This window comes from Lepus europaeus, chromosome 23 (assembly GCF_033115175.1).
Source record: "Lepus europaeus isolate LE1 chromosome 23, mLepTim1.pri, whole genome shotgun sequence".
Lineage (NCBI taxonomy): Eukaryota > Metazoa > Chordata > Mammalia > Lagomorpha > Leporidae > Lepus > Lepus europaeus.
Window position 1 is genome coordinate 8,964,890 of NC_084849.1, and position 25,855 is coordinate 8,990,744.

The 25,855-nt window shown below is 46.6% G+C and overlaps 2 protein-coding genes across 9 annotated transcripts in view; one reads left to right on the top strand and one right to left on the bottom strand.

The window, feature by feature from the left end:
- TMEM116 (transmembrane protein 116) overlaps positions 1-15,808 on the bottom strand; it is an 81,225-nt gene extending 65,417 nt beyond the window's left edge. For 4 of the 8 annotated variants that reach the window (XM_062182183.1, XM_062182182.1, XM_062182181.1 and 1 more), the window contains exons 1-2: positions 14,930-15,808; positions 4,499-4,545 (exon numbers count right to left, since the gene is read on the bottom strand). In XM_062182183.1, the coding sequence (XP_062038167.1) occupies positions 4,499-4,545; positions 14,930-15,047 (165 nt within the window). In that variant the 5' untranslated portion in view covers positions 15,048-15,808. Of the gene's footprint in view, positions 1-3,361; positions 3,426-4,498; positions 4,546-6,409; positions 6,419-14,929 lie in introns of those variants that run through there. The other 4 variants (XM_062182186.1, XM_062182185.1, XM_062182188.1 and 1 more) reach the window with 3 other exon arrangements.
- Positions 15,809-16,062: 254 nt separating this feature from the next.
- On the top strand, positions 16,063-24,187 carry ERP29 (endoplasmic reticulum protein 29). The gene is made up of 3 exons (XM_062181992.1): positions 16,063-16,275; positions 21,367-21,505; positions 23,390-24,187. Exons 1-3 carry the CDS (start codon positions 16,132-16,134, stop codon positions 23,890-23,892), a joined length of 786 nt encoding a protein of 261 aa, XP_062037976.1. The 5' UTR covers positions 16,063-16,131; the 3' UTR covers positions 23,893-24,187.
- Positions 24,188-25,855: the final 1,668 nt, after the last annotated feature.

Sequence of the window (25,855 nt, forward strand, 5' to 3'; positions counted from 1 at the left end):
TGGACTCAAATAAACATGGGGGAAATCTGAATTACAGAAAGATAATTTGTATTCAATTACCTTAATAGACAATAACAATACGGTATCATGATTTCTGCTTTTTAGTTTACCTACAAAGTTACACTCTACCGCTGAAACTTCAAAATTTTTTGATTAGGCAATATATTCTAGTAGTTTTATAAGTAAGTATGAGGAGAAGCTTTGGAATGAGACAAGTCTGCTCTCAAATTTCAGTTCTAACACATAAGAGCTGTAAGGCCTGAGGAAAGTTCTTCAACTTTACTAGGATTCCATTTCCTTGTCTAAAATATCAGGCTAATCCTATCTAACTCAGAATTATTTAAAGAATTAAATGACCCCAGCCAGTGCTGTAGTACAGCAAGTTAAGGGGCCATCTGCCACATCGGCATCCCATATGGGAGCCAGTTCAAGTCTGCTGTTTTACTTTCAATCCAGCTCTCTGCTAATGTGCCTGGGAAAGTAGCAGAATATGCCCCAAGTGTTTGGGCCCCTGTTCTCACGCATATGGGAGACCTGGAGGAATCTCCTGGCTCCCAGCTTTGGTCTGGCCCAGCCCTGGCCATTTGGGGAGTGAGCCAGTGGATGGAAGATTGGTCTCGGTCTCTCAGTCTGTCTGTCTCTCTCTCTAACTCTGCCTTTTAAATAAATAAATAAATCTTTAAAAAAAAAGAGAGAGAGAATTAAATGACAAATGTGTTTAAAGCATTGAGAACATGTGTCAAGAATATACTACATACTAAAATAATGTTTAATTTGGAGGGGAACTGTAGTTAACAGTATGAATTTTTGAAAAATCCCTGCTCTGCTACTTACTGCCTAACCAAAACGAGTTATTTTCTGAATGTGAGCTTCAGCTCTCTCATCTGTGAAAGAGGCCATCCTTATGATAGGAAACTGATGAGGATCAACAAGAAATAATGTATGTAAAGCCCTCAGCATAGCTGGAACATAGTAAATATGCCAAATAACACCCAATGGCACTTTCCATGTACAGAAGCTCTCCCATACATGTCCTAAACTATGTTTTACCTAGTTTTGTGTTATTTGGCCTGGTTAAATAGTTGTTACATTTCTCTTAAAATTTTTACTGAATTAGCAAATGTAAATACTTTTTTTTTTTTTTTTGACAGAGTGGACAGTGAGAGAGAGAGATAGAGAGAAAGGTCTTCCTTTGCCGTTGGTTTACCCTCCAATGGCCGCCACGGCTGGCGCACTGCGGCCGTCGCACCGCGCTGATCCGATGGCAGGAGCCAGGTGCTTCTCCTGGTCTCCCATGGGGTGCAGGGCCCAAGGACTTGGGCCATTCTCCACTGCACTCCCTGGCCACAGCAGAGAGCTGGCCTGGAAGAGAGGCAACCGGGACAGAATCCGGCACACCAACCAGGACTAGAACCCGGTGTGCCGGCGCCACAAGGCGGAGGATTAGCCTAGTGAGCCGCGGTGCCTGCCCCCTTTTTTTTTTTTTTTTAAAGTTTATTTATTCATTTGAAAAGCAGAGTTACAGGGAGAGGGAGAGACAGAGATTTCCCATCCACTGTTTCACTCCCCAAATGGATACGACAACCAGGGCTAGATCAAGTGGAAGCCAGGAGTCGGGAACTCTATCCAAGTCTCTCACATGGGTGACAGGGTTCCAAGCAGTCAGGCCATCTTCTGATGCTATCCTAGGCATTTTAGCTGGATCTGAAGTGGAGCAGCTGGGACTCGAACAGGAGTCCATATAGGAATGCCAGCATTGCAGGTGGCAGCTTACCCCACTGCGCCACAATACTGGACCCCTTAACTTCATCTTTTTAGTATAAATAGTTTTTTTTTTTTCTTTTAAGATTTCATTTATTTATTTGAGAGGCAGAGAGAGAGAGAGACAGAGAGGGAGGGAGGGAGGGAGGGAGAATAGAGAAAAAGGTCTTCAATCAGATGGTTCACTCCCTAAATATCCACAATGGCCAGAACTGGGACGATCGGAAACCAGGAGCTTTTTTGGGTCTCCCATGTGGGTTCAAGGGCCCAAGCACTTGAGCCATCTTCTACGGCTTTCCCAGGCCATAGCAGAGAGCTGGATCAGAAGAGAGTAGCCAGAATGTGAACCAGTGCCCGCATGGGATGCTGGTGCCGCAGGTGGAGGCTTAACCTACTACACCACAGCGCCAGCCCCTATAAATAGTTTTACAAAGGTTGTTTTTTGTTTTTTTTTTTTTTTCAACCGTTAAATTGTAATTGCCCTAAAGGCCAGAGCAGCAAAACAAATATCTTTCATATTGCAAAGTCTTTGAACTATCTCCTAGTCTCACCAGCAATTTTCCCAAGGTATCAAAATCGGAAAACTTGCTGGCACTCCATGTGAGTGCCAGTTCAAGTTCTAGCTGTTCTACTTTTTTTTTTTTTTTAAGATATATTTATTTGTTTGAAAGTCAGAGTTACACAGAGAGAAGGAGAAGTCTTCCATCTGATGCAGCTCCCTATTAATGTGCCTGGGAAAACAGTGAAAATGGCCAAGAACTTGGGACCCTGCACCCACATGAGAAACCTAGATAGAGTCCCAGGGTCCTGGCTCTAGCCTGGACCTGCCCCATCCATTGCAGCCATTTGGGGAGTGAACCAGTAAATGGAAGATCTCTCTCTCTTTCTCTTTCTCTCCCTCTCTCTATAACTCTGCCTTTCAAAAAAATAAAAGGAAAAAAGAAAAAGGAAATCTCATCTATAGGCAGAATTCTCCCATGCTTAGAGTGAACAGACTTCAGAAAATACTGTTTCCAGGGCTGGTGCTGTGGTGTTGCCGGTAAAGCCGTCACCTGCAGTGCTGGCATCCCATATGGATGCCAGTTTGAGTCCCGGCTGCTCCACTTCCTATGCAGCTCCCTGCTAATGCACCTGGGAAAGCAGCAGAGGATGGCTCAAGTCCTTGGGCCCTTGCATCCATGTGGAAGAAGCTCCTGGATCCTGGCTTCGGATCAGCGACCATTTGGGGAGTGAACTAGTGGATGGAAGACCTCTCTCCCTCTCTCTCCCTCTCTCTCTCTCTCTGCCTCTCTGTAACTCTTTCAAATAAACAAATCAAAAAACAAAACAATATATTTTAAAAAATACTATTTCCTTAACCTTAATAATTGATGCATATCAAATAAATCCACATGTAATCTCTCAGAATTCAAAGCTATAGTTAAAATAATTACCTAAAATAAAAAGGAGTTCTACAATAGCACCTAAGATATCTCAGTCTATTAAAATGACAAATTTGTAAGTAATTCATACAATTATCCCATCATTCCAACTATCTGTTACTTAGTTCAAAGGCTAAGTCACTACAAGTTTAGATCCAACATAAAGAGAGAGTGCTCACCTCAGCAGATTTCTGTATATTCTGGAATACAGAATAAGCAATAAGTGAACTTGAACCTATAATGCTGGAAGAGATAGAAGATGGTCATTAAAATAGGACAATGAGGTTCCTTCATTTTTGCCAAGTTTTTAAAATTTGTAACTGATGTAAAATAAACTGTGCTTTTTGAAAAATGTGGATTGATAAGCATTGTGGCACAAAGGATTAAGAGGCCACTTGAGATTCTCACATCCCATATTGTGCCAATTTAAGTCCTGACTACTCCATTTCTGATCTAGCCTCGTGTTAATGAATTCTGAGAGGCATCAGGTGATGGCTCAAATGCTCTGCCACCCACAGGGGAGAATTGGATTGAATTCTATTTTTTTTTAAAGATTTATTTATTTATATGAGAGGCAGAGTTACTGACAGAGGGAGAAACAGAGAGAGGCCTTCCATCCACTGGTTCACTCCCCAAATGGCCGCAACTGCCAGAGCTGGGCCGATCCAAAGCCAGCAGCTAGTAGTTTCTTCCAGGTCTCCTACATGGGTACAGGGGCCCAAGCATTTGAGCCATCTTCCACCGCTCTCAGGCCATCAGCAGAGAGCTGAATCAGAAGAGGAGCAGCCAGGACACGAATTGGTGCCCATATGCCCAAATGGGATGCCAACACTTCAGGCAGAGGCTTAACCTACTATACCACAGTGCCAGCTCCTGGACTGAATTCTGGACTTCTGGTTTCAGCCTGACCCAGACCTGGCTATTTTGGTCACTTGGGGAGTAAACCAACAGATAGAAGTTCTCTCTCTCCCTTTCAAGAAAATGAAATCAAACATTAAAAAAAGGAATGTTTCACAAATCTGCATGTCATCCTGTGCAGGGACCATATTAAACTTCTTTGTGCTGCCAAAGCGAACCCTTTGCCGTTGATTTTGCAATCAATCCTGTTAATCAGGTCATCTGCTGATTTTCAGAAGTCATTCCTCAATCTTCTTTTTTCTTGCTGTTATTGTTGCTAATGTTCTACCAACATGTTTAATATATTTCTCTGTAACTTAAAGAACAGAAGCAAATGCCCAGGGGAAGACTGAAAAAAAACTGCAGAGTTCTCCAGGTTTTTTAATACTAAGTTCATATATGAAATCAAATAAACATACCTCAGAGTAGCCATGACAAACTGTATCCATTGTATTGCAGAAAAAACCTAAGTAAAACAAGGAAGAGAAAAATTAAACCTTTTACATTTAATATTCAACCTACTCTAAGTTCACTATTTATTAACTATCTCTGCAGCACAAAATTATATCCAAGGCCTAATCAAAACATTACCAAGTCTGAGAATGAGTAAAAAGGCTAAACAGACTCTCTCTCATAAAAGCAGGGCACTCCTTTTTCCTCACTTAAGATGTAGAAAGAAAATGACTGAATGAAAAAAGAAAAGTGAATGAGAAAACGAATAAAAGGAAGAATAAAATGGAAAAGAGGCAGGAAAATTTTGAGAGTGAATAGACAGACAGATGTAAAGAATGGCTAACAAGAGAGGCACAAAAATATTAAATAAAGTTGAGTGAAAGAGCTAGAAAAATAGACAAAAACTGGAACAGCAAATGAGAGCAAAACAGAAGAAAACTTAGTAGTATGGAGAGACTGTGAGTAAAAAATACACAACAGGAAAGAAGAAATGGGGAGCAAAAAAGAAAAGGGGGACAGCTTCTGACCTTACCAAGTCCCAGTTGTCCTCTAGAACGTGAACCTCCAGCGGGAAGGCCATAGGAATTTTAGTTCCAACTACCCTTAAGCGGCAGACCCTTCACCGTCAGGATCTGAATCTCTAAGCAGTGGCTTAGGCTCCACCCCTAGGCCAGCAGGGCTCCTTCCTACCTAATTCTACTCTGTACCTTGAGGGCAAGGAGAGAGGTGGGGACAAGAGGAGGAGAAAGCCAAGCAAACAAAGAACAAAAACAGAAAGAGCAGGTGACAAGGAAACAAAGTTGTAAGAACCTTAGGAATTGCAAGAAGGGGCAAGAGGCAAAAGTAATAAAAAGCAGAGTGAATGAGTCAGCATGAAAAGATAAAAAGAGCTGCAAGAAGGTAAGAGAACAGCAAAAAGAGGAGAAGAAGAAATGGGGTAGAAGGGAGGGCTGCTAAACATTTGTCCATTTGGAGACATAAGCCATGACAAGAGATTTCATCCGGTCAATAAAGTTTTAATAATACCAGTGAAAACCTGCAAAGAGGCTATGTTTGTCATATTAAATATCCCAAACCCCAAATTCCCACCAGAATATATATTATTAAATTATTCATTTAATATGCTTGTGTTTAAATATTAACTTTATGCAGTGAGTTATGGGAGCTACAAAGATAAATAAGATCCAGATCCAGCCTTCTAAGATTTTATATTACAGCAAGAAAAATGGCTTGAATATCAACAACTCAAATATCAACAACTCAGTTGCATACAATTATATACGCAGAGTGACATTCAAACAAGGTTTGGAAGGATTAGTAAAATTTAGAGAAAGACTGGAGGAAAGAGAAAACAGAATGAAGAAAACTAATTTATATAACCATTTATTTTTCATCCAGCCATACTTTCATATATCCTACAAATATTTCTTATAAATTAATCATTTACACTGCTGAAATAACTTAAATATATGGCTAATTTATTAAGATTATAGTCTAGAGTGGGAGACCAGATATTGTTCAGAGAAAGTATATTTTAGTAATTTTGCTTACATTATTAGATAAACAAATATAAAAAATACCAGGAAAGTTTAAATTCAGAAATCTACAGTAAAAGGTCTTAAAGAGTTTTTGAAGCCACTAATCATGTCTACTTTATAAGGGCTAGGTAGACTAATGACAGTCTCATCAAGTGATAAAAAAAATGCCTTTGGACAAAGGACTCTTGTGTTAGTCAAGAACAAATCTCAAATTGTTCAGAGAACTGCCATGCTAAATCAGTCTACTGCTCCTGATAAGATAACGACCCCTGGAGAATCTTTGGCATCTCTTCCAAACTGTCTATACCACCTACCAACATTTGAGAATTTAGTCTTCACCTTTTCTCTCTAAACTAATTCTCTGTATATTTGGCACTCTTCCCCTTTGGAAGATTTTTGGAAACACAGTTTTGCCATCTTCCTTTCTTAGAAGGGATAACCCAAGCTCAAACAATGAAATAAGTGGGTTTTTTGTTTTGTTTTGTTTTTTTCTTTTCCTCGTTTTGTTAAAAAAAAAAAAAAAAAAAAAAAAAAAAAAGCTCCATAGTATGTTCAAACTCAATAGGCTAATCCTCCGCCTACAGCGCCAGTACACTGGGTTCTAGTCCCGGTCGGGGCGCTGGTTCTGTCCCGGTCACTCCTCTTCCAGGCCAGCTCTCTGCTGTGGCCCGGGAAGGCAGTGGAGGATGGCTCAAGTCCTTGGGCCCTGTGCCCCCATGGGAGACCAGGAGAGGCACTTGGCTCCTGGCTTCAGATCAGCGCAGTGTGCCGGCCGCAGCGGCCATTGGGGGGTGAACCAAAGGCAAAGGAAGAACTTTCTCTCTGTCTCTCTCACGGTCCAGTCTGCCTGTCAAAAAAAAAAAAAAAGCTCCATAGCATGTTCAAACACATCCTAGCTCTTATTTAATGTAATTGTCTACTATTTACAAACCAATTAAAATGAACAGGGATTTATTAAACTTTAATCCTTAACACAATCTTTGAGGTAAAGAGTATCATTCCCATTTTAAAGATGAGGAAACGGGCCGGCGCTGTGGCGCAGCAGTTAATGCCCTGGCCTGAAGCTCAGCATCCCATATGGGCCCCGGTTCGAGACCTGGCTGCTCCACTTCCTATCCAGCTCTCTGCTGTGACCTGGGAAAGCAGTAGAAGATGGCCCAAGTCCTTGGACCCCTGCACCCATGTGGGAGACCAGGAAGAAGCTCCTGGCTTCGGATCAGTGTAGCTGCGGCCAGCTGGGGAGTGAACCATCCGATGGAAGACTTTGCTCTCGCTCTCTCTCTCTCTCTGCCTCTCCTCTTTCTGTGTAACTCTTTCAAATAGATGAGGAAACCAAGGCTTAAAAATGTTGTTCCTGGAAGGCTGGCGCCGCGGCTCAATAGGCTAATCCTCCACCTGCGGCGCTGGCACACCGGGTTCTAGTTCCGGTTAGGGCGCCGGATTCTGTCCCAGTTGCCCCTCTTCCTGTCCAGTTCTCTGCTGTGGCCAGGGAGTGCAGTGGAGGATGGCCCAGGTTCTTGGGCCCTGCACCCACATGGGAGACCAGGAGAAGCACCTGGCTCCTGGCTTCGGATCAGCATGGTGCGCCGGCGGCAGCGCGCCAGCCGCAGCGACCATTGGAGGGCGAACCAACGGCAAAGACCTTTCTCTCTGTCTCTCTCTCTCTCACTGTCCACTCTGCCTGTCCAAAAAAAAAAAAAAAAATAAAGAATGTTGTTCCTGGAGCCAGCGCTGTGGAGAGACGGGTTAAGCCACAACATGCTGTGCTGGCATTCCATACAGGCACCTATTTGAGCCCAGGTTGTTCCACTTCCAATCCAGCTCCCTGCTAATGCACCTGAGAAAGTAGCAGAAGCTAGCCCAAGTACTTGGGCCCCTGCACTGATGTGGGAGACCTGGATGAAGCTCCTGGCTTTTGACTGGCCCAGTCCTGACTATTGTGGCCATTTGGAGAGTGAGCCAGCAGATCAAAGATCTCTCGTTGCTTTTGCCTATCCCTCTCCATATCTCTGCATTTCAAATAAATAAATTTTTTTAAAAAGTTATCATTTCTCCAAGGATCCAGTCATCAGGAAGTAATGCAGAGTTCTCACTTTTAATCACCACATTTCTCTAGCAGGAAGCTGGTTAACAGAAAAACAGGGAAAGACAATTTTAAAAATTAATTTGACCTCATGGGAGCTCTTTGATCATTTACGCATAGAAAAGAGAACACATCCTTAGTGAAGAGAGCAGCACAGGTTTTAGATCAGGCAATTTTTAAAAAATATTTATTTATTTATTTGAAAGGCAGAGTAACAGAGAGTCAGAGGCAGAGAGAGAGAGAGAGATGGGTCCTCTATCCACTAGTTCACTTCCCAGATGGCCGCAATGGCCGCAGTTGTGCCTATCTGAAGCCAGGAGCCTCTTTTGGGTCTCCCACGTGGGTGCAGGGGCCCAAGGACTTGGACCATCTTCTACTGCCTTCCCAGGCCATAGCAGAGAGCTGGATTGGAAGTGGAGCAGCTGGGATTCCAACCGGCGTCCATATGGGATGTCAGTATTGCAGGCAGTGGCTTTACCCACTACGCCAAAGGGCTGGCTCTGCAGTTGTTTCTTACTTATTATGACACTAAAATCACAAGCAACAAAAAAATAAGCAGGTAAATTGGTATTCAAAATTTTAAAAATTTGTGCTTCAAGGATACCCTCAAGAAAGTGAAAAAACAATCCACAGAAATTATTTGTAAATCATGTATCTGATAGAGGACTTATGTATAGGACATATAAAGAATTTTTACAATTCAATAATAAAAAGAACCCAACTGAAAAATGGAAACACTTTTAAATAGAGACTTCTCAAAAATATATACTAAGGGCGGCGCTGTGGCGCAGTGGGTTAAAGCCCTGGCCTGAAGTGCCGGCATCCCATATGGGCACCAGTTCTAGTCAATGCTGCTCCATTTCCGATCCAGCTCTCTGCTATGACCTAGGAAAGCAGCAGCAGATGGCCCAAGTCCTTGGGCCCCTGCACCCGTTGGGAGACCTGGAAGAAGCTCCTGGCTCCTGGCTTCGGATCGGCGCAGTTCCGGCCGCTGCAGCCAGTTGGGGAGTGAACCATCAGATGGAAGACCTCTCTCTCTGTCTCTACCTCTCTCTTGTAATTCTTTCAAATAAATAAAATAAATATTTAAATATATATATATACACACACACACACACATACACTAATGATGATCAAGAACATGGAAAGACAGCATCAGTAGCCATTAGGGAAATCAAAATCAAAATCATAATGATATGCCATTTCAAAACCACGAGGATGGCTATTATCAAAAAGACAGACTATAGTAAATGTTGATGAAAACATAGAGAAACAAGAATCCCCCTACACTGCTGATGGGAATGTAAAATGGTACAGTTACTTTGGCAGTTCCTTAACAGGTTATAGGATGTCTCTGGCTGTAATATCCCCATGTCTACTAGGTATATAACTATGAGAAATGAAAACATATGCCCACCTAAAAACTTGGGACACAAATGTTCACATTAGCATTTAGCATTATTCATAATACACAAAGAAGCAGAAATACTCCAAATGTCAATCAACTGGTGAATGGATAAATAAAATGGACATCCTTATAATCAGTAATGAGAAGCAAAGAATTACTGATATATGTTACCACATGAAAGAACCTTAAAAATATTCACACTAAGTGAAAGAAGTCAGTCACAAAAGACCATATAATAGGATTTAATTCCTAAGAAATATCCAAAATAGGCAAATCTATAGAAATGAAAAGTAGGGGTTAGCACTGTGGCACAGCAAGTTAAAGCCCCGGCCTTTGGTGCTTGCATCCCATATGGGCACTGGTTCAAGTCCCGGCTGCTCCACTTCCAATCCAGCTCTCTGCTATGGCCTGGGAAAGCCGTAGAAGATGGTCCAAGTCCTTGGGCCCCTGCATCCACATGGGAGACCTGGAAGAAGCTCCTGACTCCTGGCTTCAGATCAGCACAGCTCCAGCCATTGCAGCCATTTGGGCAGTGAACAGGCAGATGGAAGATCTCTCTCACTCACTCTCTCTGACTCTACCACTCTCTGTAACTATTTCAAATAAAGAAAATAAATCTTAAAAAAGAAAGAAATGCAAAGTAAATCAGTGATTATCTAAGGATAGTAGTATAGTTTGGGAAGGAATGAAGAATGACTGCTAATAAGTATAAGGTTTCTTTTTGGGGTCACAAAAAAGTCCTAAAATTATTCGTGATGGTTGCAAACACTGTGAATATACTAAAAATCATTAAATATTTTAAAAGTATGAGTTAAGCAGCAGGCATTGTGATATAGCAAGTTACAGAATGCCAATCCCGTATCAGAGTGCCTTTTCAATTCCTGGCTCTTCTGCTTTTAATCCAATTTCCTGCTAATATACCTGGGAAGGCAGCAGGTGACAGCCTGGGTTCTTGCCACCCACACAGGAGATCTGAATGGAGTTCCTGGCTCCTGGAAGATATACCTCTCTCTTTTTCTCCCCCTCTCTTTTACTCTACCTTTCAAATAAAAATAAATAAATCTTAGAAAGGGGTGAATTATATGGTATGTGAATTTTACCACAATAAGGCTATTGGCAAAAAAGTGAAGTTTGGGATAAAAACAAGGAAAAAATGCTCCATTGATGGAATTTGTGGTTAATCATTAATAGATAACATGTTTCTGCCTTTCTAATTGAAAAAAAAATAGTATTCAGAATGAAAGGGATAAAACAAACATTGTAAGAGGGAATTGAAGATAAAGACTGTAAGAGAGCACCTGACTATTACAAATACACCCGCCACTTTTGGCCAGGATTTTGATAAAACTTGCAGGTTAACCCCTACTGGACAAAATCTAGGAGTTCTTGTAAAAATAGAAAAATTTGTGAAAAACTGGTGATAACGTAAATTTTTTTTAAAGATTTATTTATTTATCTGAAAGTCAGAGTTACACACAGAGAGAAGCAGAGAGAGAGAGAGAGAGAAAGTCTTCCATCGGATGGTTCACTCCCCACTTGGCCGCAATGGCCGGAACTGCGCCGATCTGAAGCCAGGAGCCAGGAGCTTTTTCCCGGTCTCCCACGCAGGTACAGGAGCCCAAGGACTTGGGCCATCTTCTGCTGCTTTCCCAGGCCACAGCTGAGAGCTGGATAGGAAGTGGAGTAGCCGGGTCTCCAACCGGTGCCCATATGGGATGCTGGTGCTTCAGGCCAGAGCGTTAACCGGCTGTGCCACAGAGCCGACCCCAATAACTAAAATATTTTTATACTTTAATAAGGATAAGTCAAACAGAGCTGGCACTGTGGTGTAACGGGTAAGGCCACCACCTGCGGTGCCAGCATCCCATATGGTCGCTGTTCAAGTTCCGGCTGCTCCGCTTCTAATCCAGCTCTCTGCTATCACCTGGGAAAGCAATGGAAGATGGCCCAAGTCCTTGGGCCCCTGCATCCGCGTGGGAGACCTGGAAGAAGTTTCCTGGCTCCTAGCTTTGGACTGACGTGGCTCCGGCCGTTGCGGCCATCTAGGGAGTAAACCAGAGGATGGAAGACTCTCTCTCTCTCTGCCTCTCCTTCTCTGTGTGTAACTCTGACTTTTAAGTAAATAAATATATCTTTAAAAAAAAAAAAAAGAAGATGGCCCAAGAACTTGGGCCACTGCATCTGCGTGGGAGACCTGGAAGAAGCTTCCTGGCTCCTAGCTTTGGACTGACGTGGCTCCAGCCGTTGCGGCCATCTAGGGTGTAAACCAGAGGATGGAAGACTCTCTCTCTCTCTCTCTCTGCCTCTCCTTCTCTGTGTGTAACTCTGATTTTTAAGTAAATAAATATATCTTTTTTAAAAAAAAAAAGAAGAAGATGGCCCAAGAACTTGGGCCCCTGCACCCACATGGGAGACCTAGAAGTAGCTCCTGGCTTCAAATTGGCACAGCTCTGACTGTTGCAGTCATCTGGGAAGGAACCAGCAGATGGAAGACACCTCTCTATCTCTCTCTCCGCCTCTGCTTCTCTGTAACTCTGCCTATCAAATAAATTAATTAAAAAAAAGAATTTGTAAGGCAAATTCAAATTTTTCTGAACTGTCCCCCCAAATCACATACATACAAACACAAACTGGACTCTTTCTTGCAATATTTCTAACCAAAGAATCTCGTTGTATAAGACTGAATCCTGTTATCTTTGATGACTATTTCATTTATACATACATATATATGCAAAGAAATATTTTTAAAGATTTATTTATTTGAAAGAGAGCAGGGGGCTGGAGCTGTGTCATAGCGAGTGAAGCTGCCACCTGCAGTGCTGGCATCCCTTGTGGGTGCTGGTTTGAGTCCTGGCTGCTCCCCTTCCAGCTCCCTGCTGTGGCCTAGGAAAGCAGTAGAAGATGGCCCAAGTGCTTAGGCACCCACTTGGGAGGCCCAGAAGAGACTCCTGACTCCTGGCTTCGGATCTGTGCAGTTCCTGCCGTTGCGGCCAATTGGGGAGTGAATCAGGGGTTGAAAGACCTCTCTTTCTCTGCCTTTCAAATAAATAAATTAATTAAAAAAAAAAAAGGCAGAGTGACAGAGTAAGGAAGGAAGACAGAGAGAGAGAGGGAGAGAGAGAGAATCTTTTATCTGCTAGTTTACTTCTCAACTGGCTGCAACAGCTAGGGGTAGGTGAGGCCAAACCTAGGAGCTAGAAACTTTATCCTGGTCTCTTCATGGGTGGCAGAGACTAAGTATTTAAATCATCTGCTGCTTCCCAGGTGCATTAGCAGGGAGCTGGATTAGAATTTGAGTAGGCAGGCCGGTGCCGTGGCTTAACAGGCTAATCCTCCGCCTTGTGGCACCGGCACACCGGGTTCTAGTCCCGGTTGGGGCGCCGGGTTCTATCCCAGTTGCCCCTCTTCCAGGCCAGCTCTCTGCTATGGCCCGGGAAGGCAGTGGAGGATGGCCCAAGTGCTTGGACCCTGCACCCGCATGGGAGACCAGGAGAAGCACCTGGCTCCTGGCTTCGGATCAGCGAGATGCGCCGACTGCAGCGGCCATTCGAGGGTGAACCAACGGCAAAAAGGAAGACCTTTCTCTCCGTCTCTCTCTCTCTATCCACTCTGCCTGTCCAAAAAAAAAAAAAAAAAAAGAATCTGAGTAGGCAGAACTCAAACCAGCACTCCAATATGGGACATACATGTTTCAAGCAGCAGTTTAACCTGCTGTGCCACAATGCCTGCCTCATATATGCAAAAAAAAAATTTTTTTAAGATTTATTTATTTTTATGTGAAAGAGTTACAGAGAGGGAGAGACACAGAGAGGGAAGATCTTTCATCCTCTGGTTCACTCCCCAAATGGCCAGAAAAGCCAGCGCTGGGCCAGGCAGAAGCCAGGAGCCAGGAGCTTTATCCAGGTCTCCCACAAGGGTGGCGGGGGCCCAAACACTTGGGTCATCTTCCGCTGCTTTCCCTGCTAACTCCATTAGCAGGGAGTTGGATCAGAAGTGGAACAGCTGGGACACGAACTGGCACTCATATGGAATGCTGGCGTCACAGGGTTTATTTGCTACACCACATTGGCGACACCCTCACAAAAAAGTTTTGACATTCATCCATAACAGGGACTTCAAAGGCTCATGGAAAATGCCTATTGTGAAAAAACTATGAGGGGCTGGTGTTATTAGTAAGTTAAGCTTCTGCCTTTGGCGCAGCATCCCGTAAAGGCGCTGGTTCCTGTCCCAGCTGCTCCTCTTCCGATCCAGCTCTCTGCTTACAGCCTGGGAAAGCAGTGGAAGATGGCCCAAGTCCTTGGGCCCCTGCATCCATGTGGGAGACCCAGAGAAAGCTCCTGGCTCCTGCCTCGGATCAGCTCAGCTCCAGTCATTGTGGCCATCAGGGGAGTGAACCAGTGAACAGAAGACCTTTCTTTGTGTCTCTCTCCCTCTCACTGTCTGTAACTCTACCTCTCAGATAAATAAATAAGATCTTTAAAAAAGGAGAGAAAAAGCTATACTTGGATATCAAATTTTTTGCACCAAAACAAACATATTTTAATTCCATTTTCCACAAACCTTTTGAAGTATCCTATGTGTGTATGTCTGTGTGTGTATGCAGACAATTATTGGACACAAACATTGATTAATTATGGTGGCAAGTCCCTTAGAATGCAGTATATAAATGACATTCTTACCCTCACATCTATTTGACCAGCAAGTTTGTAAATTCAATTCTACTTAAGCTTCTCAATTTCTTTCTTTCTTTCTTTTTTTTTTTTTTTTTTTTTTTTTAAGATTTATTGGCCGCAATGGCCAGAGCTGCGCTGATCTGAAGCCAGGAGCCAGGAGCTTCTTCCAGGACTCCCACGTTGGTGCAGGGGCCCAAGGACTTGGGCCATCATCTGCTGCTTTCTCAGGCCATAGCAGAGAGCTGGATCAGAAGTGGAGCAGCCAGGTCTTGAACTGGCGCCCATATAGGATGCTGGCACTGCAGGAGGCGGCTTTACCCGCTACGCCACAGCGCCGGCCCCATCTTAATTACATCATTACTTCTCTAACCCGACTATTAAACTCTGGTGGTCCCAAACCTGTTACATGGTGAGACCCTTCAGACTCTCAACTAATTTATGTTTTTACAGATTCCTCTCAACATTTTCCCAACACAGCTGTGCATGCTTTTGCCCTGGCTAGAAATACAACTTCCTGTTGCTTTATAAATTTCTTTTATCCTTCAGATCCAGGTCAGACATCAGCTCCTGTCTGTGGCTCCCCCTGGCACTCCTGGGCACCACCGACTTGTCTTAACTTAGAATCTACAAAATAGAAAGCATCCCTTCAATGATGAGAAGAGACACAAGATGAAAATAAAGATTTTCATACTCACAGGTCCTGCAGTGGGAAGTGGCACAGAGCACACCTGGAGACCATTCAGAGGGCACAGGCAGGGACAGAGCAGCAAGTTCATGGGCCAAGGTGGCTGTTGAGTCCAGGACATCATCCATACACAGATGTCCTGCGGGGTTTTTTACCTGGTGAGTTTAAAGCAAGCAAGCACGAGTTCCAGGAGGTCATGCTGTCACTGCGAGGTGGTCACTGGGGTGTAATCTCCATGATGACGTAATGCGTGGCAGCCGGGCAGGTGGGCACCAAGGGAAAAGTGCATAGAGGCCTCTAGATGAGCCACACTGAGGAACTGGGAGGAGACGCCCAACGGCAAAGCGTGCCAAGGCAGACAGGGCCGCACTGCCGGCGTGACAGCGTCCAATTTTTACATTCAGCACGGTGGCCGCCGTGGCCCCTCACACCTGCACCAGTTCACACCACCCAGTCTCCGTGTTTTCCCAAGTCTCTACTACAGTCCCATTTTATGCCGACGCCACGGAACGGGTTCTGTATTACGAATCCTGAGCTCGCCCCACCGCGCCCCAGAACTCCATCTTGTTTATCTCCCTAGTCCCGTGAGGAAATGAAGATCCAAACCATGGACTGAGCAAATCCCTTTCAGATACTATTATCAGGATACCTAAACATTAGTCTTTTTATTATTTTAGTCTTTCCGGAGCGTTCAGAAATGCGCTTTCCCCATGAGCCTCCACGGGGAGGCCTGAGTGGGCCGGGCCGCGGCCCAGTCTCGTTGGCGGGAAGCGGACCCCTACTGCCCCGCTGAGGGGCGCGGCCGGACCAACCCAGGGTACGGGCGGGTCCTAACCCACCCTCTGACGGACCGAAGGCGGGAAGAAACGCGCGCTGGCCTCGTCATCTTCAAAAGGGCGTCAGAGGAGCAAGGAGCTTGCCGCCGCGACGCCACACGCGGGCTTCGCACTTCTCCTCACGCGCAGCACGACGCGGCCGGGGCGGGCCCGCAGCGAGCCTCGCCCCCCTGAGCGCGCGTGCGCAGCAGGGCCCAAAGGCTCCCCCTCCTCCCGCTCCCTCCCGCCTCTCTCACGTGGCCCGGAGCTCGCGCCACGGCCCGACCAAGTTTCGCCGAGTGCGCTTGCGCGGAAGCCGCCCTCCTAGTCACGTGACGCCGGGCGCCTCGCGTTCCCGGCCACGGCCGCCCTCCTTTGGCTCTCGTCCTCGGGCGTCATGGCCGCCTCCGTGCCGCGCTCCACTTCTCTCTCCCCGCTGCTCCCCCTTCTCTTGGGCCTCCTGCTGCTCTCCGCGCCTCACAGCGGCAGCGGCGTGCACACCAAGGGCGCCCTTCCCTTGGACACCGTCACTTTCTACAAGGTAACGGGGGCGGGGGCCTCCCGCGCCGGGCAGGGTGGGCGCTGCTTGTGCGGCCTGGTGCACCGTAGAACCGGGGTGCGGGACGTGCACGCTCCTGGTCCCGGCTCCTGCCTTTGCGCTTCCTCTTTTGCGAAGGAGTTGTTGCACAGATGCGGGAACTGGCGGGCCCTTCCCTTCCCCCTGGGGAGGGGGCGGTGCCGGGCGAGATCCAATCCTCTGGTCCCCAGAGGGAGGCCGCAGGGCGCCGGGCGCCTCCTGGCCGTGGCGGACGGGGTGCTGGGCGTACATCCTGCGCCCTGCGCCGCTTGGATGGGCGGTGTGCAATCACGGTTAGGAATCACGCGAAGTAGAGTGTTGAGGGTCGGCTGCAGCTCAGCCAACCTGTTGCGAACATCTCGGGCCTGAGAACAAAACACCGCTACCCCCTCGCACCCCTCCCCTAGACTGAGCCTGGGGTCCCGGCCTGGGTAGGTGGACAGTTGGCTATGTTGAAGACCGAATGCCGTGGCGCAGCCCCAGGCCCCCTAGCTTCGCTTCCTGCAGGACATAGGCAGTCTAAGCGGAGAGAGCGAGCCAGTCGTTTTATCGTCTGGTTTTGTAGCCGTTGCAGGGAAGTGAAACCAAGAATTGCAGCTCTAAATACCCCGGCTCTAAATGCAGAGTTTCAAGAATTTAGAAGTGTGGGTATGACTGGTTGGCTGTCAGTCATAAATGGCCTATGCTTCTTGGTCCTTTTTTTTGACAAAGTGACACCCCTACCCCACCCTGCTCCATTGCGGTCAGGTACCACCACAGAACAAATGTGAGTAAAAAAAAAAAAAAAAAATACTTTGCACCCTAAAGTTAACAGGACCTTGAGGCTTTGGTGCCCATAGGGGATTGGTTCCAGGGCCCCCTACAGATACCCAAATCTATAGACAGTCAAGTCCCTTAATGGTGACAAGAAGAAAAAAAATCTGTACATACTTGGCACTGTACAATTTTTCTCAAATTTTTTTTTTTAAAGATTTACTTATTATTTATTTGAAAGAGCTACACAGGTAGAGGAGAGGCAGAGAGAGAGAGGTCTTCCATCTGCTGGTTCACTCCCCAATTCGCTGCAACGGCTGGAGCTGCGCTGATCTGAAGCCAGGAGCCTGGCGCTTCTTCCAGGTCTCCCACACAGGTGCAGGGGCCCAAGGACTTGGACCATCTTCTACTGCTTTCCCAGGCCACAGCAGAGAGCTGGATCAGAAGTGGAGCAGCCAGGTCTCGAACTGGTGCCCATATGGGATGCCGGCACTGCAGGCAGTGGCTTTACTCACTACGCGGAAGTGCCAGCACTCCCCTCCCCCATATTTTCGACCCTAAGTTTGTTTTGTTTTTGTTTTTGTTTTTTGACAGAGTGGACAGTAGAGGGAGACAGAGAGAAAGGTCTTCCTTTTTGCCATTGGTTCACCCTCCAATGGCCGCCGCGGTAGGCGCGCTGCGGCCGGCGCACCGCGCTGTTTCGATGGCAGGAGCCAGGTGCTTCTCCTGGTCTCCCATGGGGTGCAGGGCCCAAGGAACTGGGCCATCCTCCACTGCACTCCCTGGCCACAGCAGAGAGCTGGCCTGGAAGAGGGGCAACCGGGACAGGATCGGTGCCCCGACCGGGACTAGAACCCGGTGTGCTGGTGCCGCAAGGCGGAGGATTAGCCTACCGAGCCACGGCCGGCCTCGACCCTCAGTTTGTTGGATCTGCAGAATGCTCCCAGTGCGTTACTGCCTTAGGGCATTTGCATCCAGTCCTTGTGACTAGAACATTCTTTGCCCAGTCTTTGAGAATCAGGCAAGTTATCTCTCATTCAGGCCTAAGTTAAATGTTACCTCTTCAGAGCCCTTCTCTGGTTTCTCCCACCTCCAATCTAAAGTCAGTCACATGACCCTGTTTTATTTTATTTAGATCATTAGTCACTCTTCCCTTGTATTTTATCATCTCTCTTACTAACATATTACAGGCATGTTGAGAAATACCTTGTCTGTTTCATTCTCACTGGTCTGCACAGTATAGCAGGCTACCTGTTACATACAAGGTGCTCAGTAATGTGTTGCATGAATGATCAAAGGTTTTCTCCAGTCTTTCCAAAGCTCACTCTGTTCATTACCATTGAACATAGAGTTTCCTTGTGGTTTGTCCAGCAGCCTAGTTCCACACTTTGCCTTTTTAAGATTTCCAACATCTTTTTTTGGTTTCCTCTGTGTTTGTTTGAAAGGCAGAGTGACAGATCTTTATCTGCTGGTTCACTCCCCAAATTCCTGCAACATCTAGGGCTGAGCCAGACCAGAGCCAGGAGCCAAGAACTCCATCCTCTTCTCTCACATAGGGGACAGTGACCCAAATGCTTAGACTATCTTCTGCTGCACTCCCAGGTGCATAAGGAGGAAACTGGATCAGAAACAGAGCAGCTGGAAGGCCAACTGGAATTCCCATGTGGGATGCGGCAGCCTAACCTGCTGCACCACAGTGCCCACCACGATGCTGTCCCTGTCGCAGTTACCAGCTCCTGTCTTCTGCTTGGCCCGGAATGGCTATTGTAGCCATTTGGGCAATGCACAAGCAGATGGAAGATCTCTGATTTGGGAACTCTGCCTTTCAAATAAATACAATAAATCTTAAAAAACATTCCGACATACTCTGGTAACTAAGAGTGATGAAAGTAAAAGGTAGAGGCCTTTCAGTTCTGTTTCATTGTTAAGCCAGTGTATAATTAATACTATTTCATAATACAAGTATAGGCCCCTTGAAGGTGGAAATCCCTTGTCCTGTTAACCAGCCCCTCCCCTCGCCCCCTGGACATGTGGCCTCTTCTACCCCAGCCTGCCAGGATCTGTTCTTTCGTTACATATTCTCAGAGCATCAGCCACACGCCAGGCACTGTTGGGCACTAAATACAGCAGAAAACAAGACAAGGTTCTTATTCTCATAGATGTGCCTTCTGGTGGAGAGGTAGAACACAAGCAAAGATTTCCAAGTGATTAATGGAGTGAAGAAAATACGGCAGGGTAACGTGATAGAGGATGGTTTTGGACCATCTTAGATGGTGTGATTGGAGGTGTCCCTCCCAGAGGAGAGGACGTTTGAATTGAGCCTTGGACCAAAAGAGAGCCATAGCAAGAACAAGGAGAGAGCATTCCAGGCAGCAGAGGACAAAAAGAAAAGCCCCGGAGTGCGAATACATTTAGTGTGTTGCATTGAAATAAGGCCAGCCGGGCCCCGAGGGATGTGCTCTGATTTGTATTTTTTAAGTCTTCCCTGCTTTTAGGCCCCTAAAGCTCAGACTTTTGGCATCAATGACTAGTTAAAGGTGATCTGTTCTGGTAGCTTCTCCTGTTTTGTGTCTTTAGGAAAAGCCCAGGGCCCAGCACTGTGGTGCCAGCATCCCACATGGGCACCGGTTCAGGTCCCAGCTACTCTGCTTCCTATTCAGCTCCCTGCTAATGCACCTGGGAAAAGCAGTTGAAGATGACCCAAGTGCCTGGGCCCCTGTATCTGTGTGTGAGACCCAGAAGCAGCTCCTGGCTTTGCATCGGTTCATCTCTAGCCACTGATAGTTGACAGTGATGGCCTGTGATGAAAAAACTCGAAGTAGCAATCACCTGGGGTTACAACAGAGTTGTTGGGGGATGACAAGGCTGTTTTACTGTAGCTGCTTAGATAAAATCTGTGTGGAGCAAAGGGAAGTCTTTGGATTCCTCAGTGAGTTTATCAAAGACTTACCATGTGACTTCCCAATTCCACTCCTAGTATGTACCCAAAAGAATTTCATGTAGGAGTTCAAACAAAAACATGAATGTTCACAACAGCATTACTCACAATAGCCAAAAAGGAGAAACAGCCAAATCACCATCAGTCAGTAACCGGGTAACAAAATGTGGTCTGTCCACACAGTGGAATATTTATTTGGCCATGAAAGGGAATGAAGTATTTCTTCTTTTTTAAAAAATATTTATTTGAGCAGCAGAGAGGTGGTTGGGGGCAGAGAGCATGCACATGTGGGCTTCTATCCACTGGGTCACTCCCCAGATGCCCAGGCTGAAGGCCAAAGCCAGGTTTCAAGAACTCAGTCCAGGTCTCCCGTGTGGGCGGCAGGGACCCGGAGTGTGCACTGGCAGGAAGCCTGACTCGAGCAGAGCCGGTACTTGAGCCCAGGCACTCTCCTACGGTGTGCAGACTTCCAAGTGGTGTCTCGACAGCTGTGCCAAACACCCACCCTGGAAATGAATATTGGAACGAGCTACACTATGGGTGGACCTGGAAGACATTATGCTAAGGGAAAGAAGCCAAACATTGTGTGGTTCAATCAGAACAGAAAAACAGGTAGAGGCAGAAAGCAGATTAGCTTAGTGGCGCTGGAGCTCAGCAGAGGATGGGGAATGACAGCTTAATGGGTACAAGGTTTCCTTTTAGGGTAATGAAAGTGTTTTGGAGTCAGGAGTGGTGGTTGCCCAACATTGTTAGCACCCGAAATCCCACTGCGTTGGATACTTTAAAATGATGGAAAGGATGAACTTTATGTTATGTTTATTTCACCACACTTAGAGTCTTGCAGTTTAGGACCAAGCGATCTAGAGGCCAAAGAGAACTGTCTAGGGAGAGGGCGTTGTCTCAGGTTTGGCCTACCACCAATTTCTGTAGCCGTGTCTTCCATGGTGCCAGCTGTTCTTTAGACAGTTTTGTTTATTGTCAGATTTCTGGTCCGTTGATAACGGAGAAGGTTACCTGGGATGATGGGCCGTGGACAGGGACGTACAGCTTGCTGAGGGGCTCCTTGGCCTCATTGAAAGGCACAGTGTAGAAGGCCTTAGTACACCTACAGCTTTGTTTATTCTGGACAGGGTTAATAGATCTTTGGTTAGTATGCGCAAATACCCATTGAGACACCCGGCACTGAGCAGGCACTCACTGTATTACTAAATGAACCAGCGGGTGAATGAATGAATTTTCGTTTGTGAGATTTTGTCTCCCTTGTGGGCTTGTTTCTACTTTCTCAAAACAGGGGACCATGGGAAGGGAACTAGCCCCAAAGGTCCCTGGAATACCTCCTCTTGCTCAGCTCTGTACACCCTCAGGTCATTCCCAAAAGCAAGTTTGTCTTGGTGAAGTTCGACACCCAGTATCCCTACGGTGAGAAGCAGGATGAGTTCAAGCGTCTGGCTGAGAACTCGGCCTCCAGCGATGATCTCCTGGTGGCAGAGGTGGGGATCTCAGGTATGCACAAGTCCAGGATGACTGGGGAGGGCAATGAGGGTGGAAGGTAGTAGCTGTTTGCTTACTTGGAGGGGGAACACCCAGAAGCTCTCCATCCGAGCCACCATGAGAGGGTCAGTGGGTTTCAAGGCATCTGGTGCCCATGGCCAGCCTGACCCAAGCAGATTCTGGAAGCCTCAGCTCAGCCTTGCAGGTGGCTGCAGGGAGAAAATCCCTCTTCTGGTACCTTCCACCACTGTCTGACATCAAACTTACTGTGAGAACTCTGAGCTTCTCCTGTGGGGAACTGTGGGCAGAGTGGTGCCATTTCTCCAGGTAGACAGTATAGGCAAAGTATTTGGTCTTCATTTCAGCTTTTGTACCCAAACCATTGAGGTTTGGGTGTAGCTCACGTGCACTAGTGCTACCTCTAGTCCAAGGGCAGGGCAGCTCTCAGTCACAGCGACATCTTTAATACTGGGCAGCAACATTGAGTGACACTGGGTGGAGATCGGCACAGGTGTTGTAGTTTCAGCCTTCCTGGACCCCTGCCCCAGAGCCAGATACATTTATTTTCTATTTCAAAATCTGAAGCTCATGGAGCTTAACTGACGTGCCTCAGGCCATGGGGCGGACTGGCTCATCCAGAACTCCACCTACGTGTTTGGCCCCAAGGCCAGTCAGCTCTCACCTGGCTCAGCTTCTCCCAGTGAGCAGGGTGCTTCCATTCCCTAGTGAACTGGGAACTCATCAGGGATTCAGGGCCTGGGCAGAGAGAGCTGGCACCTTTCCAGGACAGTTAGTTACCTGCGACTCAGCTTCTGATCAGCTCCCTTGGGGCTTTTGGGATGATAACTAACAATTTAAATGTTTCCTGTGTGCCAGGCCACTGTGCTACATTTTTTATGGGTTTCATCCTTGCGACAAGGCTATGAAGTACTATGGTACTGTTACCCCCCGTTTTTTTAAATGAAGCACCTCATGCTTCAAGTAACATGCCCAAGTCTGTAGAGCTAAGAGGCAGAACTAGGATTGTTACCCCAGACTTCTAGCACTACCACCCAGCAATACTTGGCCCTGGCCATTTCTTCTTGCAGGGTGTCAGCACCAGCCCTGGTACTTCTACTGCCTGTTGGGAAAAACACTGCACAAACTAACAGCAGCCACCACATATTAAGCAGGGCTCGTGCACATATTCCCACAGTGGCTCTCCAACAGCCCAGGTATGTCAGGGACTCTGTTCTTTAGTTATTGCATGCTCCACTTTCTCACTAAGCTCCAGCCAGATTGGCCTTTGTAATCCTTTAAAAAAAACAAACTCAGTCTTGCCCCTGAGCTTTTTGTTTTTGTTTTTCCTTTTTTTTTTTCCTTGCCTCTGAGCTTTTAGAGTTAGAGTCCTTTCTTCCTGAGACGTCCCAGATCCTCAGTGGCTGGCCCCTTGACCTTCAGGTCCCTCAGCTGCAGTCATCTCCATGGGAAGGCGTCCATGAGCACCTGAGGCAGCGTCCTTACTCGGCCGCACTGGCACATCACCCTGTGTTACTTTCATCATGCAGTTAGCCACTTGGGTCGGTTTATCTCTCTTCTAACCCTTACAGTATAGGCTCCTTGAGATCAGAAAGAAGGATACTTTTAACCTCAGCTAGGACCTGGCTTACAGCGGACATGGGGTGAACATTCAAAAGAACCCCTCATTTTTCAGATGAAGGAAGCAAAGTGCAGAGATTAAATGACTGGACGGATGTCACATGGCTAGGATGTGTCAGAGGAGGAATCTGCACCTGGTTAGTGGTCTCTTCAAGTCACACACAGCCGACTCCTCTTCCCTCAGCTCTGCGAGGTAGGAGAGCAGTGCTGCCCTAAGTCCCTGTGGTCTTGCTCCTCATGAATGGTTTCTGTTTACAGATTATGGTGACAAGCTGAACATGGAGCTCAGTGAGAAATATAAGCTGGACAAAGAGAACTACCCCATCTTCTACCTCTTCCGGGATGGGGACTTTGAGAACCCAGTCCCATACAGTGGGGCAGTTAAGGTTGGAGCCATCCAGCGCTGGCTGAAGGGGCATGGGGTTTACCTAGGTATGCCTGGTTGCCTGCCTGCCTATGATGCGTTGGCGGGGGAGTTCATCAGAGCCTCTGGCATGGAGGCCCGCCAGGCCCTCTTGAAGCAGGGGCAGGACAACCTCTCCAGTGTGAAGGAGACGGAGAAGAAGTGGGCTGAGCAGTACCTGAAGATCATGGGGAAAGTCTTGGACCAAGGTGAGGACTTCCCGGCGTCTGAGATGGCCCGGATCACCAAGCTGATTGAGAAGAACAAGATGAGTGACGGGAAGAAGGAGGCTCTGCAGAAGAGCTTGAACATCCTGACTGCCTTCCAGAAAAAGGGTGCCGAGAAGGAAGAGCTCTAACCAGGCTTCCCAGGGTTCCTTGGGGGGCAGGAAGTAGCGTGTTACCTGCCACCTGGGAAACCCTCCTGGGATGTCAGGGGATGGTGGGAAAAGTAGTACTAAACCAACGTCTGGACATTGCTGCTGACGGGACCACACTTGGAACATCTCTGTGGCTGCTCTAGGGATGGCTGGAGCACTTACTCAGATGGCTACTGGTGCCCCTCAGAAGGAACTGGTGCTAGAGGAACGTGCTGCCCAGGTCCCCAAGTGTAATTTTGAGCCAATTAAAGTTTGAATGTTTTGGTTAAGTGGACCTGAAGCCATTCAGTTTTCTTTCTCAAATCTTACTTTGGCCTATGACCACCTTTCCTTTTTGAGTTTATTTCTGAATGTAAGGTGGTATCTACCCTCGGCCAGGGTAACTAACTATCCCGGTAACATCATGGACCCACTGTGGGTAGTAAAATGTGCTGCTTGTTTTCTGGTCCTTAAAATACAGTAGCAATGTTGATGACCACATTGAGCCAACATTACCAGTTTAATTATTTTCCATGTTCTATAAGATCTATAGCACATGCCTGCCCACAGACAGTATACGTACACTGATGTAAATAGTGACTAGCAATTTCAGTATTTCTCCCTTTCATTCTTATTCAGACTTTCGGGTGCTTCTCACTGGCCAGTATGCTTTAGCTGTTTAAGTTTTATCCTTCTATCCAAACAGGATCCTTTCTAAAGCACAAAATACTCGTTGTTTTACAGAAACAGGTGCAGAAAGGAGTCTAAAATGAAATGGGGGTGGACATTTGGTGCAGTTTGCATCACGTGTTGGGATACCTGTATCCCATTCTAGAATGCCTGGGTTGAGTCTCAGTCGCAGATGCTCTGCTTCTAATCCAGCTTCCTGCTAATGCACATCCTGGGAGCCAGCAGATGAGGGCTCGGGTACTTTGGGTCCTGACACCCATATTGGAAATTAAATGGAGATCGGAACTCCAGGCTTCAGGCTGGCCTGAGCCCTAGCTTACATTCATGTGATGAGTGAAGCAGTAGACCGAAGACTGAAAAAAATAGGCAATAAATGAATTTCTTAAAAATTGCATCCACAGTCCTTGAATGTGGTCTAATCTTTTTTTTTTTTTTTTTTTTTTTAAGATTTATTTATTTGAAAGAGTTACACAGAGAGAGGAGAGATGGGGGAGGGTTGTCTTCCAGCCACTGGTTCACTCCTCAATTGGCCGCAACGGCCAGAGCTGTGCCGATCTGAACCCAGGAGCCAGGAGCTTCTTCCAGGTCTCCCACGTGGGTTGTAGGGGCCCAAAGGCTTGGGCCATCCTCCACTGCTTTCCCAGGTCACAGTAGAGAGAGCTGGATCAGAAGTGGAGCAGCTGGAACTCAAACCAGCGCCCATATGGGATGCCGGCACTGCAGGCAGCGGCTTTAGCCACTATGCCACAGCGCCAGCCCCAAATGTGGTCTAATCTTGACTCAGTTGTGAGAGAAATGAAAGGTTGCAGTACACCCCTGGGTGTATGACTGCATTGAATCAGGCTGCGCATCATTATTTGTAACTACAGGGTCTTGGATTGAAAAAAAATACACATTGGGCAGGACTAGTTTATTATCTGCCAAAGGCTCTTTGTTATCAAATATTTTTTCTTCTTTAAAATTTTTTTTTTTTTGAAAGTCAGAGTTACACAAAGAGAGGAGAGGCAGAGAGAGAGGTCTTGCATCCGCTGGTTCACTACCCAATTGGCTACAATGATCAGAGCTGCACTGATCTGAAGCCAGGAGCCTGGAGCTTCCGGGGTCTTCCATGTAGGTGCAGAGGCCCAACGACTTGGGCCATCTTCTACTGCTTTCCCTAGCTATAGTAGAGAGCTGGATCGGAAATGGAGCAGCTGGAACTTGAACCGGCACCCATATGGGATGCCGGCACTGCAGGCAGTTGGCCCCACATTTTTAAAAGATTTTTTAGGGG

Bases quoted from the DNA above. Each gene is read 5' to 3' on its own strand.
- ERP29 (XM_062181992.1), top strand. From the start codon at position 16,132: ATGGCCGCCTCCGTGCCGCGCTCCACTTCTCTCTCCCCGCTGCTCCCC. The intron at 16,276-21,366 runs GTAACGGGGGCG...GTACACCCTCAG, and splicing joins ACACCGTCACTTTCTACAAG to GTCATTCCCAAAAGCAAGTT. The intron at 21,506-23,389 runs GTATGCACAAGT...TTCTGTTTACAG, and splicing joins GGCAGAGGTGGGGATCTCAG to ATTATGGTGACAAGCTGAAC.